The sequence below is a fragment of the Trachemys scripta genome, chromosome 23, assembly GCF_013100865.1.
Source record: "Trachemys scripta elegans isolate TJP31775 chromosome 23, CAS_Tse_1.0, whole genome shotgun sequence".
Taxonomy (NCBI): Eukaryota; Metazoa; Chordata; order Testudines; family Emydidae; genus Trachemys; species Trachemys scripta.
The window spans coordinates 10,488,988-10,505,015 of NC_048320.1; the positions used below are offsets into that span (position 1 = coordinate 10,488,988).

At 38.5% G+C, this 16,028-nt stretch overlaps 2 protein-coding genes across 3 annotated transcripts; both read left to right on the forward strand.

Moving 5' to 3' along the window:
* Positions 1-1,269: 1,269 nt before the first annotated feature.
* On the forward strand, positions 1,270-6,431 carry HOXB9 (homeobox B9). Its single transcript, XM_034755922.1, has 2 exons — positions 1,270-2,205; positions 5,267-6,431. The coding sequence occupies exons 1-2, from the start codon at positions 1,698-1,700 to the stop codon at positions 5,500-5,502; spliced, it is 744 nt and encodes a 247-aa protein (XP_034611813.1). The 5' UTR covers positions 1,270-1,697; the 3' UTR covers positions 5,503-6,431.
* A 6,823-nt stretch (positions 6,432-13,254) lies between these two features.
* HOXB8 (homeobox B8) lies at positions 13,255-16,004 on the forward strand. 2 transcript variants are annotated; one of them, XM_034756023.1, is made up of 2 exons: positions 13,255-14,121; positions 14,698-16,004. In XM_034756023.1, the coding sequence occupies exons 1-2, from the start codon at positions 13,701-13,703 to the stop codon at positions 15,000-15,002; spliced, it is 726 nt and encodes a 241-aa protein (XP_034611914.1). In that variant the 5' UTR covers positions 13,255-13,700; the 3' UTR covers positions 15,003-16,004. The 2 variants fall into 2 exon arrangements, with proteins under 2 accessions (XP_034611914.1, XP_034611913.1); XM_034756022.1 differs by having other exon boundaries at positions 13,256-14,121; positions 14,695-16,004.
* The last annotated feature ends 24 nt before the right edge of the window (positions 16,005-16,028 follow it).

Genomic DNA, 16,028 nt, shown 5'->3' on the forward strand with positions numbered 1-16,028 from the left:
TAAGTGCCTTTAACATTTTCCACTAGTAAAATGCCTTTGTCTTAGGGATATTTCACGCACATCTATAGCTATATCTCTATCAATATAGTAAGAGAGAGAGAGGAGAAAGATTTGTTTTGTTTTCTCTTAATTTGAAGACGGTCACTTAATACCCAATATCTGATGATTAGTCCGCTCCTAAAGACATATCAAATATACATCAGAGCCAATTTAGCAAATATTCTTAATGGGTAATATTAGTCAGTTATATTCTATTAACTTTAATAATAATTCTGTGTTAGGAGAAGAACTCTAGCGAGATACAAGGAGGCAAATCCAGCCAGACTGTAGCTCAAATGAAGCCCGGGGATAATTTAGCACATAGTCACAGTAGAATTTAACCGACATTTAAAATCTTAGTGTAACCCTCTTGGAAAGAATGCATCTCACATAATTTGGCTGGACGGTCGCTGTTTCCTCTGCGCTCCAGACTAGTTAGTAGCTGTTTCTCGTTAAAGCCTGTTACTCATTTCCTGAGCTATTAGCAAAAAGAAATCCACCCCATTTTAAAAAATCATGTTTACATACAAGTGGGATATTTTTTCATATATGTGCATGTAGGAGTGGGGTAGGGTGGCGAGCCATAAACTGCAGCCTAAAATGTGAAAGACTCCTTCCCCTACCCCCCCCCCGTTTCTTTTCCACAGGCAATAAATTCGAGGCTATAAAAATCAAAGAAAGCTAATGTAAGTGTTATTAAACTATTTAACCGTCACAAGTATAACGCGTTCTGTAACAAAGCAGGATCCGTGCCACACTGTATTTTACTAGCCTTGTAAAGTTAAAGGAAGGCTTCTAGTTTCAAGCGATGTATGCGACCATTTCAGCCCTAGCAACGCAATCCTAGGCTTATACTGGGGAAGTCCAGAGACATGCATTCTGACTTTTTCCATTTTAGACAAACCCAGCTATAGACAATGGAGGTATTATGGTCCGCCCGACAAAGTTATGATGTCAGAGACATGACAGTGACATTTGAAATTTCAAATATACTCCGGTTAGTTTCCTGTGTTAAGAATCCAATTTTTGACCCATTCCAGGAGGGTTAGTGCTTTATAACCAGCCCCTTCCCTAGTTTAACAGCGCATGAATCTCTCTGGCTAATAGCTAACTTTTTGGCCGAATTGTACATATTCTCCGGCTTGTTACAATTGCACATGGATAATTGAATGGCAAAGAATTGCTTCCCCCTCTCTCTCTTCCCCGCCACACGGCGGTTATTAAAGCCAGAGAGATCCGCGAGTTGTGCTTTTCCCCCCTTTATGTTTCAGAAGCAAATGTATGAAGGCGTATTAGCCCCTCACTGTATGTTTCGTGGCTTTCTAAACTACTGACGTTTTGCAACATTGCATAAACATAAAACAATCCATCCTTGATATGGAATGCAAGGGCGAATGACAGCGCTGTTCAGCCCCCCTCGCCTTCGATTGATTTACGCCTCTACTGACGCTTTATCAGGCGCACGAAAAAAGTTTGACCAATCATTTTGCTAGGAGCTCACAACACAGCAGCCCAACTGTACTTTGTTGGCTAGGAAGTTGGAGAAGGGGGTAGAGTACAAATCCTAGATCTGTCCTATATCTATCTATCTATCTATATATATTTATATATATTATTTTTTTCCCTTCATTGAACCGTGCTTTGTATGATGTCTGAGAATGTCCATTTCTGGGACGCTTAGCAATTATTATGTCGACTCTATTATAAGTCATGACAGTGAAGATTCGCCTTCAGCTAAATTTTCAACTGGGCAATATACAAGTTCCAGGCAAGCTGGACATAATGATCATCTAGAATTCCCCTCTTGTAGTTTCCAGCCAAAACCTCCAGTTTTCAGCGCCTCCTGGACTCCTTTGAATCCACATTCTTCTGGTACCCTTCCTTCGGTCTATCATCCATATATTCAACATCAAAGCGTCCCTTCTGATAGCAGGTATCTACGAAGCTGGCTGGATCCAGTGCCCAGAACAGAGAACATACCCGGGCAGGGATCAGTTAAATCAGAGCCTCTGCTGGGGCACCCCGGGGAAGTCCATAAACCAGGAGCACAGGAGTACAATTTAGAAACTTCTGCTGGAAGGGAAGCGATCGTTTCCAATCAAAGGCCCAGCTTCGAGGACAATAAAGTTTGTGAAGGAAGCGAGGACAAAGACAGGACAGATCAAAGTAAGTTATAAAAGTGAGGAAGTAAACAGCATAAAAGCTGAGGCGGTACAATAAAACGGGACAATGCAAAGGAAAGTTAAAAATCATGTCTGAAAGAAAACGCTCAGATTACTGGTGCCAACCTAAAGGACAGGAGAGGGTGGCGGTGGAAAGAGGTGGTGGTGGTGGGGAAGAGAATGGCATTGCTTTGATTAAATCTCCTTAAGCAGTGTAGAGCCCAGAGCAAATGCAAAAAGCTTCATTAAACCTTCCTCTTTGCTGGCATGCATTCTTCCCTGACTTATTCAAAACTCCAAAACCGTCGCTTTCCTAGCAAAGGGTGATGTTTGTGGGGAGGGGGTGGGGAACGTAAATATTGGGAGGAAAGGGAATGGAGGCTGAAAAGTGGAATAAAGTCGAGGGAGGGGGTGAGAAAAGAAAAAGGTGGAAGAGTTCACGTGGAGAAGTAAACAGCAACAATGTCTATTTCATGCTAGCTGCTCTTATTTACCTTGAGAGATCCGAAGTTGACGGTCTGCCTCGTTGTTTCATCTGTCACGTTGCCTCTTTTTTTGTTTGTTTATGAAATGTAACGGTAGGGTCTGGATACTTCAGAACCACGCTTCCAAACAGGAAAGGGGGTCTGAACTTAATTAGGTCTTTATTTGTACTGTAGCAGATTGGTGAACTGTTAAACCTAATCATGTGCCTCTTTCGTGAATTGTTTTCGGAAAAGTGGAGCAAACGCTTGCATTTCTAATACATGCATATCCATATATATATATAAAGCTGTGCCTTTATATATGCATACACACACACAGCTTTAGATACAAAACAAGGACATTCGAGCAAAATATCACGCGTGTTAGCTTCTCGTTAGCTCCTGCTTCTTTATTGTACCTGAAAGGTAAAACAGGGCTCTTCTCAGTCTAGAAAGAGGAGGGTGAACCCAGTCAAGATTCAGCACCGTTATCAATATTTTGTATGGAATGCACAAGTTTTTAAAAACGAACTTGACAGCCCAATTCATAGTGTATCCAGGACCAATATTCGCCGAAGGAATATCTCTCCAGCACGTTTTGCATGTGTAATTACACATTGATTTCTCCCCTCTCTTAAATTATCGTTATTATTATTATTTTTTTGCAACGTGTAACACATTTTGCAATTGCAACTACGTGATTACAAATAAAACTATACGTTTTCCCGGTGTGCAGTGGTGGCGTTATGTCTATCATTTAACTTACCCAGTGCACAAAAAGAAAGTCCTATTCTATTGTACTGGGCAGAGATCCAGAACAAACTGCGGGTGAGGTGAATGATTTGGGAGAATTACAGAGCCAGGCTCGGTGCTCAATGTCCCTGAAACGGACTAAATACAAATCTTGTCTAGGACAGCGTTATGAAGGTGCAGGTATTCACGCTAATACTCTGTGGTTTCTACGGTACGTGGTTAAGACGCAAATTTTGTTTCAAAGAACAGTTTGATTTTGGTGGAGGTTGAAAGAATGCCAGCAAAAAAATCTGTAACAGGACTGGAAGAGGGAGCTGTTTTTCAGAGGGCATTCCCACCACTCCCACGGGCTGTTTCGCTTTTTTGAAAATATTACATAATAAGGAAGCTAGTGCCGCCACAAGATTTTCATGCATTTGTTGGATTTTAAAAGAACGACCTGCCCCAAAAATCATTTCTCATTGGCTTTCCTGGTTAAAGGATTGTATAGAGTCACTAGATCAACCTCTTTTCCTGTATAAAATGTCATGTTTTTTCCAAGAAGATCTTTTATGAAGAAGAGCCTCTTCGTTGCCATTAAAAGATAGGTAGCAGGACTAACGGTATCAATTATTAACAGCTTTCTTCCTCTTTAATATTTAATTCTGCATATTAGATCAAGTCAATTACATTAAGGAAATAGCCGTGCAAATTTGTAAGATGCAGTACTTACACTGGAAGATTAACAGGATTATTTTTAAAATATTCAATACATTTCCTTTTACGTAGAGGAAACATTCTGTTGGGGTGTTGTTGTTTTTTAATATAATGCTCCATTTAATTTATGTTAAGGTTTATGGCTTTATCTATAATTTCAGAAGAGGCAAAGGAAGTAAAACAGAAGAATGTGATCTGGTCATAATCTTTTCATTTTATTCCCCCAAGTTAACTAGCGGTCAGTCAGTTTAATGTTTATGTGTAATTAGTAGAAGTGTTCAAAGCATTTCTCCCCCCAAAATTGTTCAGCACACCTTCTTGGTGACAAATTCACCAGCATACCTTTGGCACCTAAAGCTAGTGTTCATCCTTTATTGCTGATCTTTGTTTCAAAGTCTTTTTGTCTCCACCTGGATTAGATGAAATTATTGGAACGTGTTTATAGAATGTTCTTATTTCCAATGCCATGTTAAGCGGGGAGGGGATTATGCGTATGGAACTTTGCTCTTTTCTATTGCATTACTTACATTTATAATACAACGGCAAATGCAATTGTATTTCTGGAGAACATTGACCAGAGCCCACCGAAGTGATGTTTATTGTATTACGACTATTGCTTGGCACTTAGCAAAAAATAGGCATGATTTATTGATGCCTTATTCAGAAGTAATCTATATATTTTCTTAAGTACAATGCAGATGGGAATGGATATAGTCATATGTATACACACATATCTGCAAAATATGCCTATAGATGCTTAAATTACTCTCTGTCCATCTACAGACACACGTGTGTGTGGATTTATGCACATGTACACATACATGCATCTATACACGTATAGGTCCCGATCCTGCAAACACTTTAGCGCGTGCTTAATTGTACTACCTTGGAAAACAATGGGGCCACTCCAGGTGGTCAAGTTAAGCACGTGCGTAATTGTTTCCAGGATCGGGGTCCTATACATCAACCATACGCACAGGTGTGTGGATATACTTTTGTGAACATATAATCTTTTCACGTAGCCTTTTCCCGGTAACTCATAACTCAGTGGACATTTATTCATATATATATACATTTGATGGTATTATTGATTAAGACCATTCTGAGAAACGAACAGAATACAGAGTATTGATTTTGCTGCTTGTCTTTCAGCCAACCCAGCGGCCAACTGGCTCCATGCCCGCTCCTCCAGAAAAAAAAGATGCCCTTACACCAAATACCAGACCCTGGAGCTAGAGAAGGAGTTTTTGTTCAATATGTACCTCACCAGGGACCGTAGACACGAAGTGGCCAGACTCCTCAACCTGAGTGAAAGACAAGTCAAAATCTGGTTTCAGAACCGAAGGATGAAAATGAAGAAAATGAACAAGGAACAGGGCAAAGAATAAGATACAGAAGGCAAATGCCATGCTCTGTCTCGCAGCTTACTCTATATTTATGGGTGATAGCTTCCGAACTATAAAACATGGGGGGGGGGGGGGGTTGGTTCCATCTTCGCAAGCCGGAAGTTTGTAATTTTTTTTCTTATTGATGCCAGTTAGAAAGCTACTTATGTGAAGGTGCAAATCCTGATTTAGGACATATGTTGGGTTTTGTTTTTATTCCTTGTTTTTTTGTTTTCATACAGTGTAGACATAGGAGGTCCATAGGCTGTGTTGCCATCAGGATATGATGCCTCTATTTTTTAAATGAAAGACAAACAAAAAATCCAATAACAACCACCACCTTGTCACAAATAAACATAGTCCATGCCCACGACACATCCCATTGTCTTTCTGTAACCACGTTAAGGAGAATGACTGTGTCGCTTAACTGATCCCCACCGCACACCCACATACATAAGTTGAAGTGGCAAAGAAACCAGACCATTTACTAGACGACAGACACATTCTTAAGATTTGAGTTTACTTGCATACAACAAACCATTTTCAATTCACCAACTTTATAGCAGTGTATTCGGATTAATGACAGTCAAATATCCCACTGTGCCTCTGTTTTTATTTTTGTATGTTTTATTGTTTTAATCGCTCTGTGGTGGATCAGTGACGTTGACCAGAGAATTTAGTATAATCTTAGAAATAATCCTCCCAACCTGGTAGTTTTATATGGGATCATTTGAAAAGTCTATCAGAACAAAAGTGTTAATTGTTTAGCAAAAAAACCCCCAAACAAACAAAAAAACCCACAAAAAAAAAAACAAAAAACCCACAAACAAATAAAAATAAAAAAGAAAAACAAAAAAGAACCCCCTTCCAACTTATTCCTAACTTTTAGAGGAGAAAAAATGACATTTTTATAGTTAAAAACAAACAAAAAAACCCTACCTAAGTAGATCTATAAGAGAAGGTAAACTTGTGTTCTTAGTGTTAGAGTATTTATAATTTATTGTGAAATGAATTTTCCTAAAGAATTAGATTGTTTCAGAGGTAAAGTGCCAAGGCTGTTGGTTGTACATTGCTTTCCCCTGATATTTCAGATGAGAAGTTTATACTTGAATATTTCCTTCTGATCTGTTAGAAATGAGTTTTACATTTATACCGTGTTTACATTACATTATAATACGTGCTGTTGCATTTTAACACGAAAAAGAACACTGTTACTGGTTGTGTGACATAAAAGAATTGTGATTGTCTTGTGGTTGCCTTTTTTTGGGGAGGGGGTGTTGCATTTAATGTAACAAATATGTATCCTAATTGTTTACAAAAGAGGTCTCATTTCATGCTGGAAGGAATTGAATTCTCATCTGAAAGATCTCCTGGAAGTTTCTCTATACCAGTCCAACCAGGACGGTGATTCCCTTATCTCTCTGTAAGATTTAACTTTTTTGGGGGGGAGGGGGGAGGGGATAAGGGTGGGAGAGGAGAGGGAGGGAGATAGGGAGGTGGGGGAGTAACTTTAGTACAAGTTGACTATATGGTGGGTATTGTAAAATGTGTCTGTGATTGTGTTTCTGTGAACGTTGACGCTTGTTTTATGTTTCCAGTGTGGCTTTTTGAGTATACGTTGAGATCTTAAATTGTTACTTTTCAAAGAATGATGACGAATATCAAAATAAACCTATCTTTTTTTTTCCCGTGTGCACATTTGTATGCCGAGCTACCAAAAGTCTTTCTAGGAATAACAGAGTGTATGGTGGCAAGTTTTAATAGCGAAAAAAAAAGTAAAAGAAAGAAAAAAAAAATATTTCTGGTGATGTGTGAGCAAAACAATACAAATCTAATTTCATAGACAAGAAAACTGCTTGTACTTTTAGGAGAAGATTTTTATACTGCTTTTATCTGCTGATAAGCGATTGCTCTGTAGAGATTCCAGAGTGATATTTTCATTTTCGGAGAGCGCGCCTGCTTTTCAGATTATCCGAAGATCAGAGGCAATGGCGGTGATTTTCTGTACCCTGCAATTTACACAAGTTTAGTTTTCCCCCATCAAAAAAAAAAAAACCTTTCAGTCGACTAGAAACCAGATCTGAAAATGTTTAAGCCCAATCTTCAAACGCTTTTTAAGCCTAGACTTTCTCACGTAAAACTTTCCAACTTCAACTGCTGGGGAGCTACAGTGGGTTAAATCTAACCTAACTTCACGTTGTATGGAAATTTGCCTTCTCAAAAGAAATTCCAAAAACCAGGATTTCCCCCTATTTTGAACTGAAAAAAGGGGGAAAGGATCATTATTCTAAATATGGGTTTACTTTCAAAATCATCTGAAATGAAAAGCAACGATTGGGCCTGTTAAAGTTTGGGGTTCTGTATTTTATATTTTGTTTTCTGTCTCTCTCTTCATTTAATGAATGACAAATGAATCTAACGTCTAGTTTTAACGAACTGAATATACGGCCTAAATCTGACATATGGCTCCAAACTGATCCGAAACAGGCTTATCTAAACACTTACCATTTAAAAACAAACAAACGATCAAATACTACCCATAACTTAATTCACTTGTTCAACCTACTGGACTCTAGGATATAACATCCCTTTTCATTTTCCTTAGCATTGTGGTAATGAGCGGATATCTTTAAGGCAACCATGAAATAAGCTTTTTAAATATGGTAAAAAATGTTACTTCGTTTTAGTAGAGGATTTGTTTTTTTTTTAAGAACAAATTGTTGGAAAACCTGTTTTCTGTTGCACAAGCCCAAATGTATTTTCCACAGATGTTTAATGCTCCAGAATAAAAATCGATTTTAGAACAACAATACCTATATCTCATTGTGTTATACTGCTTCAGCTAAAATTTCAGAAATATTTTCAGTGTGTTTCCCTGAGTTCTACAGTGGCTCGTTAAGTGCATTATAAAGATCAATTTTTTGCCTTTGTTGGGAAAAAAAGTGTCCATGGAAGAAATGAAATGAATTCATTTCCATGGTATTAAGTGTTTCCTGCCTTCCACTTTAACCTACTCCGTTTCTAACTCAATTTTGTAAAGTATTTCTGAGACCTCCCTTCTTGGGTTAGATGCACCGTTATTTTAAATCCAGATAGGCTACAATGGCCGTAAGGTGAGTGGGGAGTCAAAAAAAATCTTTGCAAACGAAATAAAATATTCCCACCTTTGGTAGGAATGATCAGAATATATAGCATAGGATTCCTTTCCCCTAGGACTTGATAAGTAACTCCCGATTTAGAAGTCGTTTTACACTTTATGTCTCGTGCAGAAACATATGTGCCTGGAAAGTAAAACAAACAAACAAAAAATTAGACCCTAAAGTTCAGATCAGCAGGAAACAATGAGAAATACAGCCAAGATTCTCTTTCCCCTAATTTTGTTAGCATAAAGAAAGAGTGCTCTAAAAGGCAACATTTTGCTTTAAAAAGCTGGAGGAAAAAATCCTCTTTCTATGGGGTAGCCCAAAGAAAACAAAAGAAGTTAAAAGATTTTTGGAGCTTACTGGAGAAAGAGAGGAAGGGAAGTAACTTGTCATAAAAAAATACGTGCAGTGCGCTGCAATAAAAGAATATGACCGCTATAAAACTTTACAGGGTATAAATTTCTGAAGGTTAAAGAACTAAACGGCTGTAAAGCAAACAGTGCAAGAAAACTTTCAGGAGCTCCTAAATTACTACAACGACTTGGGGATGTGGGGAAACCCAACACGTAAATACTCTTTTTTCAGCCTCAATCACATACAAAGTTTTTGTTTAAGGGTTGTTTTTTTTTTTTAAGGGGTGGAGGTGGGGGGAAGGGAGTATGGTAATTTATTCTTCTTTATTCTTTTCTTGCAGATGCCGTGAAAATCCAGCATTCTGGATGCTTCCCTTTGTTCTTTCTTTCTTAGCAATTCCAGGCTGCCAGAATCCCGAGCCATAAACTCACAACAACAACAACACACATACACACACACATATACACAGAAGTTCTGGCGAGACGTCTGGGCTTGGGAAGCTCTTTATCTGTTTACAGCCCTAGCCTTCCTCCTCCAGAGGAGAATGCCCAATTGTTTAGTCTCGGAATTTGAAACAATAGAGGTTTTCAGAAGCAAAATCATTTCCCCTACTTTATTGCTACTAAAACGACTGGATGGTAGGGATACTTTGCAGAAAACTCTGGGGCTTGCTTTTACTTTTTTATAACCATCTATCCGCAAAATTTCATGAACCGTTTCCTGATTTCCATGCTTCACCCCTCCCCCAACAAATAAGTTTTCTCTCCCCCTTCCTCCCCCTCCCGCCCCATCCCTCCACCTTTCCCCTAGTCTATTTTTATTGGATTCATCTGTTTGTGTGGCTAGGGGGATTTTTAATTCGGATGGTCGCTAGATGGCGCTGTTGCTCCATGTTAAAAATCAAAGGCGAGCCAATGCCTTAGCATTAAGGTTATTTAATAACACCTTGATTTCATTAGAAACAACAAACTGGGTATTGCAGAAGAGTATGAATAATCCTGAGAGATAAAATATAGGGTTAATTATAGCTATTTTGCCGATTTTATAGGCTACATCTATTTTTTCCCTGCCTGTGTAAATTATATGAGATTTAAAAGAAGGTAAATCTGGGAATCTGGTTGCTAGGAGGATTTGGGATGAAACACGCATCTATTTTAAACGTTCCTCTGAAAAAACAGCTATTTTGTCTTCTACGCGGTTAGTTCGGTTTGTTAGATGACAATATTTTAATTATGCTAAAATCTAAGATGTACATTTTCAGAAATGAAAAAGAATGAATCAAAGATGGGGGGGGCGTGTTTTTTCCTTTTAACAATGCTTCTACGTGTACTTTCTCATTTGTTTATTTAAAATTGTTTACAGTCATAGACATTAAATTATTTATCCATAACACATGTTTTATGGGTATTGAACCACTGAATTTTTGTATTTTTGCCCAACGGTTCGATTACATTGCTGATTGTTTGCTCAATTGATGCCCATAGATATTTAAGAAAATATAAGAAAGGAGCCTAACCTCCGTGTAAAGTTAATAAAAAATAGTAAATTTACCGTGCTGAAATATTTAGAAAGATTCCACTGGTCCAGCAACAACAACGATATAAAGTTTTGTATCTGTAAATTCATTTTCCTTCTGATCTTTCCCCCCTCCAAATTATGAAGCAATAATGGTTAAAATATAGTCTCACACATATAGCTAAGGAAGAAGCAAAACAAGGAAACACAAAAATACAATTTTAATATAAGATTTCTTTTAAACTTTTGTATCAAAACATTTTCTGGATAAATACTTCTCTTCACAGATACAACAAATTTATGACTTTTCATATAGAATTTTCTGGAACGGAATATAACAAAAGTAAAAGGATACATTACCTAAAGCAATAATTTTCCATGCAGAATTTAATATGTTGCTTACAAATCCAAAATTTAAATAGCTCTAAATTGTATTTAAATACGCTAAAAACCCCAATACATATTTAAATAGAAATACCTGTAAAATTAATAGAAGTCCATTTTATACACTCAATAAAATGCAAAATAATGAAAAGTTATGTTTTCCGTAGTATGCTTTTTCTCTCTCTGTTATTTCCTAATAAATCTTTCCTCTACTGGGTATTTATAAATTATCTTCTCTCTCTCTTGTTTTTTCTTATAATAGAAACATTTTCCTTTCATCAGGAATCACCAGTACAGTATATGAATGATTTAAGGTCGGCCATTGATTTCTGATGCATTGATGAGTTAGTACCACATGATGACTATAAAATTCTACTGCACTTGATAAAAATGTTAACTTCCAAGAACAACTGAAGTGTCTCCTTCTCTGTCTCTATCTATACCAACAGCTGAGTTTATAATATGTTTTATTTTATATAAATATATACAGACATACAAGAACGTAAGTTCCTTTCTGAAAATACTTTTGTCTTTTTATTTGGGATTTTTGTTTGTTTGTTTGTTTGTTGCTGAAAATAATCATCCTAATTTTTCTAACAAAACACACACACAAAACCCTGAGATGTTTTGCTGTTTACTCAGGTGATCTATCTATCTATCTATCTATCTATCTTCAACGATGAAAACAAACTGTACTCAATCGATAGTAAAATTGTCTAGAAAAATAAAATCTTAACTCGTTTTTTAGGGGAGAAAAAATCGTATTTATGCTTCTGCAAACACTCCAACAACAATCATTACTTGAAAAGGATTTTGGAATAGGATAAAATTATCCCTTTGCAAAATAGAGGAAAAGAAATACTAAGGATGGTTTACAACTTTTATTCTCTGATCCTAACTTTCTTTCTTTCTTTCTTTCGTAAAATGTTTCTACTGTCCGTTTTTAATGTAGGTTTTTACGCAAAACAATAGAAAGAGTGACTGTCTAGAAGGAAAATTTTAACTTTTTCTTATTAGCGTTTTGGAAGCAGATGATTGAAAATTGTCCCCCAGTTTGAGGATGGGCACGAAATAATGTTTCATTCACCTTTTGTGTGTAAGTATAAGGTAGTTGGATGGAACGGAAAACAATTTACATGTAGGCAGGGCGGAAAGAAAGATACAGTAGTGTCTCTTTACGTCCTACTGAAGGTTGAAAGATTGAAAAATATATCTGGAAGTATATGGGGGATGTCAGGAGAGAGGGTGTTAGGGACACTGGGAAGCGTTTAAGTTGGGAGGGTTTTGTGTAGTTATTATCTGAAATATGTTTCAGCAATATTTGCTGACTGCGATAAATGAATTTCAAAATCTACCCCCTGTGTGTTTATATTGTGGAAAACTGCAGTGTTGGCATGTTAGAGGTAACTTTGCTCGGTTGTTACCAAATGTCAATAAAATAGAAAGTCTTTCTATTTCATCCCCCCCCCCCCATCCCACCCCCTCTTCTTCCCGGCTTCCGTAAGCACCATGTTAAAAAAAAAAAATAAAAGTTTAAGTTGGTGGGGGGTGGAGATGGGGGACCATGCATCAGTTAATGTCCATAAAGGTTCTGTTTTGGATGTGATAAGCGAAACAATTCTTTAGTTTGCCATCATGCCCTGCCACATCTTTAACAAATCCTCTACCGTGGGAGGGAGGGAGGGAGAGATGGGATGGGGAGGGGGGAGCCACAAAAAGTCAATGTTATATATGAAAAACTATAATCATTTTAATTCAATATTGACACCCCAACATCTTGCAATAATGCGAAAGGTTCCAATCGAAACCTCTGTTTTATAGCAGTAGAGGAAGGAACTCGTAAAACCCTAACAGCTTTTATGTAGTGCGGTATAAACAACAACAACATCCCTGGCTTTATTGCGTTTTATAGTTTGTTAAACAGTTTACAGCCTTTTTTGGGGCTATTACAAATGCAATTCCCTTCATGTGATAGTTAAACCTTTATCAATAATAAGGAAATTGATCATTAAAATGTTAAATATGACTACCTCGTTTGTTTTAAAATATGTTTAGGATAAGAAGCTGTATGATTTGATAACTTGTATTAAAATACCAATTACATTTATAGGACCTTTTAAAACTGGTAGCAATTAAATCGTGTTCTTTTACAGTTTTCCAAAGCGACCCTGACATTTAAAAAGGCTAAAACTGCCTCGTTAAAATTTTGAAATTAACGACTGAGCGCGCCTCTCTTTGATTTTCCAACACTCCCCAAAAATCAATCTTTTGGGTGGTCTAGGTATTTGATTTGTTGTGAGGCGAGAGATATCTCATTAATGTAGGTAGTTAAACATATTTAATCCGTATATTCACCCCACCTCTCTCTCTCTCTCTCTCTCTCTCCCTCTCTCTCCCTCCCTCTCTCCCTCTCTGGCTTTTCCTTCTTTATTCTCTCACACTCTTCTTTTCACAATCATGCAGTGCACAGTCCGTGTGGAGTAAGGAGAAGCCAATGGGATGAGGTTTTGGTAATAGATGCAAATGATCATGAAAAGACACTGCAAAATATGAAACAACTCATTTGCGCCGAAGTAAATCACTGAAAACTGTTTATGAACTGGCATCTCTTCTTGGAAATGTAAAGCGAGAACTCTATAAGTGGCGATTTTTTTTAGGGGGGGGGAAGCAAGAATTCAATATCATGCAGGCTTAGAGTTTTGATTATATCCTCCTTTTATATTCCTGGAAACCACAAACTGTTGTTGCTTAGCATCTTAGCTCTTTCTGCGCTAATAGATTCCCGTGGTTTAAAAAAAAATTAAAATGAGTTCTTATTTTGTCAACTCACTGTTCTCCAAATACAAAACCGGGGACTCTCTGCGCCCCAACTATTATGACTGTGGCTTTGCGCAGGATCTTGGAGGTAGACCCACAGTTGTGTATGGACCCAGCACTGGTGGTACCTTCCAGCATCCGACCCAAATTCAGGAGTTTTACCACGGAGCATCCTCTCTCTCCAGCTCCCCTTACCAACAGAATCCCTGCGCTGTAGCGTGCCATGGGGACCCAAGCAACTTCTATGGATACGACCCATTGCAAAGACAAAGCCTGTTCGGTGCACAGGAATCGGACCTGGTGCAGTACACGGATTGCAAGCTAGCTTCCAGCGGCCTGGGGGAAGAGGCGGAGAATTCAGAACAGAGCCCTTCTCCTACACAGCTTTTCCCTTGGATGCGACCGCAAGGTGAGGCGAAATAGAAAGGGCAGAGAGGAGGTATTTCCTGAACCCATAAAGTATCCCCTTTCCACAGTTACTTTTTACTGCTTTATGGGGGTAAACTTTTGCACTTGTAAATTGCTTTATCGTTTAATTACCCTGAAGGAGACCTTTTCTTCTCCTTGTGGAGAGCTGGGCTTTCAATGTGGGGCGCTTCCCCTAAAGTTTATTGCACTTTTATAGCCTGAAAGCGCCTTCATTTGAGGGTGTTTTTTGTGTGTTTTGTTTTGGTTTTGGTCTTCGCCCGGGCTCTCGCTATACACTGGGCTTTGACTACAAAGGAGTGGGGAGAGATTTTTTTTTTTTTTGCAAGTGAACCCATTTTGTGATTTTTCCACCCCCACACGCTTTCCTTGAGAGTCCCCCCCCCCACACCCCCTTTGTAATATTATCGAAGAGTCGGGTCTGTCTCTGTGTTTGTTTCCTGCCTTTGCTTCTCTCTCCTCTCTCCTCCCCCCCCCTTCGCTTTCTATTCCGGAGCCTGGTTTATGTATCTTTCAACCTCCTTCTCTTCTCCCCCATCCTTTTGCCACCCCCCAGCAGCCGCTGGACGCAGAAGGGGGCGGCAGACCTACAGCCGTTACCAAACCTTGGAGCTGGAGAAGGAATTTCTCTTTAATCCCTACCTGACCCGCAAGCGGAGGATCGAGGTGTCGCACGCCCTGGGACTGACAGAAAGGCAGGTCAAAATCTGGTTCCAGAACAGAAGGATGAAATGGAAAAAGGAAAACAACAAAGACAAGTTTCCCAGCAGCAAATGCGAGCAGGAAGAACTGGAAAAACAGAAAATGGAAAGAGACCAGGAGGTGGACGAGGAAGGGGACGGACAGAAGGGGGACAAGAAATAAGATTTTTAAGAACTGAGAGGCAAGCACTAAGGGTCTGATGGGATCCTGACTCTTACATTAATGGCAGTTAATGTAAGGGGGGGGAGGGAACAATGCATAGAAAAGAGAAGAAGAAAAAACCTTTTATTGCTGTAAAACAATATAGCTCTAAGCACCCACTTTTCCTGATTGTCCTTTGGTACAATGAACAGTATGCAAAAGAGATCCGGAGGTCTTTCTAGCCTTTCGCCAGTTATTAACTAGTGGTAGTGTATCGCAATAGCTTATGTAAAACATGACTGTGAATTTTCTCTCTCTCTCTCTCTCTTCTTTATTGGGGGGGTTGGTTAACTCTGCTTTCAACGCTATAGGAGTTTATGTGAAATTATATTGTGCACTTTTGAATCCTCCTCCTTTTTGTTGTGGTTCACTGTATGTACTGGAGGTAGCTATTGAAACAGACATCCCGACAACATGAAACTGCCTATTTATGCTGTAGTTATCTCTTCCTACTCTCTCGCTCTCTCCCTCTCTTTTATGTTGATTATTTTGTCACGTTCCTTGCTTCTGTTCTTGGGTTTTGGTTTGGGTATTTTTTTTTTTTTTTACAGTTTTGTGTCTCTTCCAAAAGCCTCTTTTTTCCCTCCTCCCCTCTCTCTCTCCTTTAGTTAGCATGCGCACAGTGGAGCAAGTTGTAAAGTGATCCTTAGGTTTACTGTGAAAAAGAATGTATACTGTATACGTGAATTACTTTATGGGGGAACTAATGATATATTTTGTTGTTCTTTCATCACTTTGTTCTATTGTCTAAACCTGGAAGCGGCGGAAGAAAGTTACAATAAAGTTTACAAGCGAGAATCCCGTGACATCATTCATTTGCCCTGCTTCATTTCCTCCAGGACTACTTTGATAGAAAGGAAATAAAAGCCAATTGTGTCAGAATTGCAGACCTTGCACTAAAGGAGTGTTTAGCCTTTAGCGAGACTGAAGAGTTTAGGTTGCTGTTAAGACTGGAGGAGGCAGTGGCTGAAGTATGCTCGTAGGGTT

Excerpts from the sequence above, each read along its gene's own strand:
- HOXB9 (XM_034755922.1), top strand. The coding sequence starts at position 1,698 with ATGTCCATTTCTGGGACGCTTAGCAATTATTATGTCGACTCTATTATA. Across the intron at positions 2,206-5,266 it reads CAAAGACAGGACAGATCAAA|CCAACCCAGCGGCCAACTGG; the intron begins GTAAGTTATAAA and ends CTTGTCTTTCAG.
- HOXB8 (XM_034756022.1), top strand. The coding sequence starts at position 13,701 with ATGAGTTCTTATTTTGTCAACTCACTGTTCTCCAAATACAAAACCGGG. Across the intron at positions 14,122-14,694 it reads CCCTTGGATGCGACCGCAAG|CAGCCGCTGGACGCAGAAGG; the intron begins GTGAGGCGAAAT and ends GCCACCCCCCAG.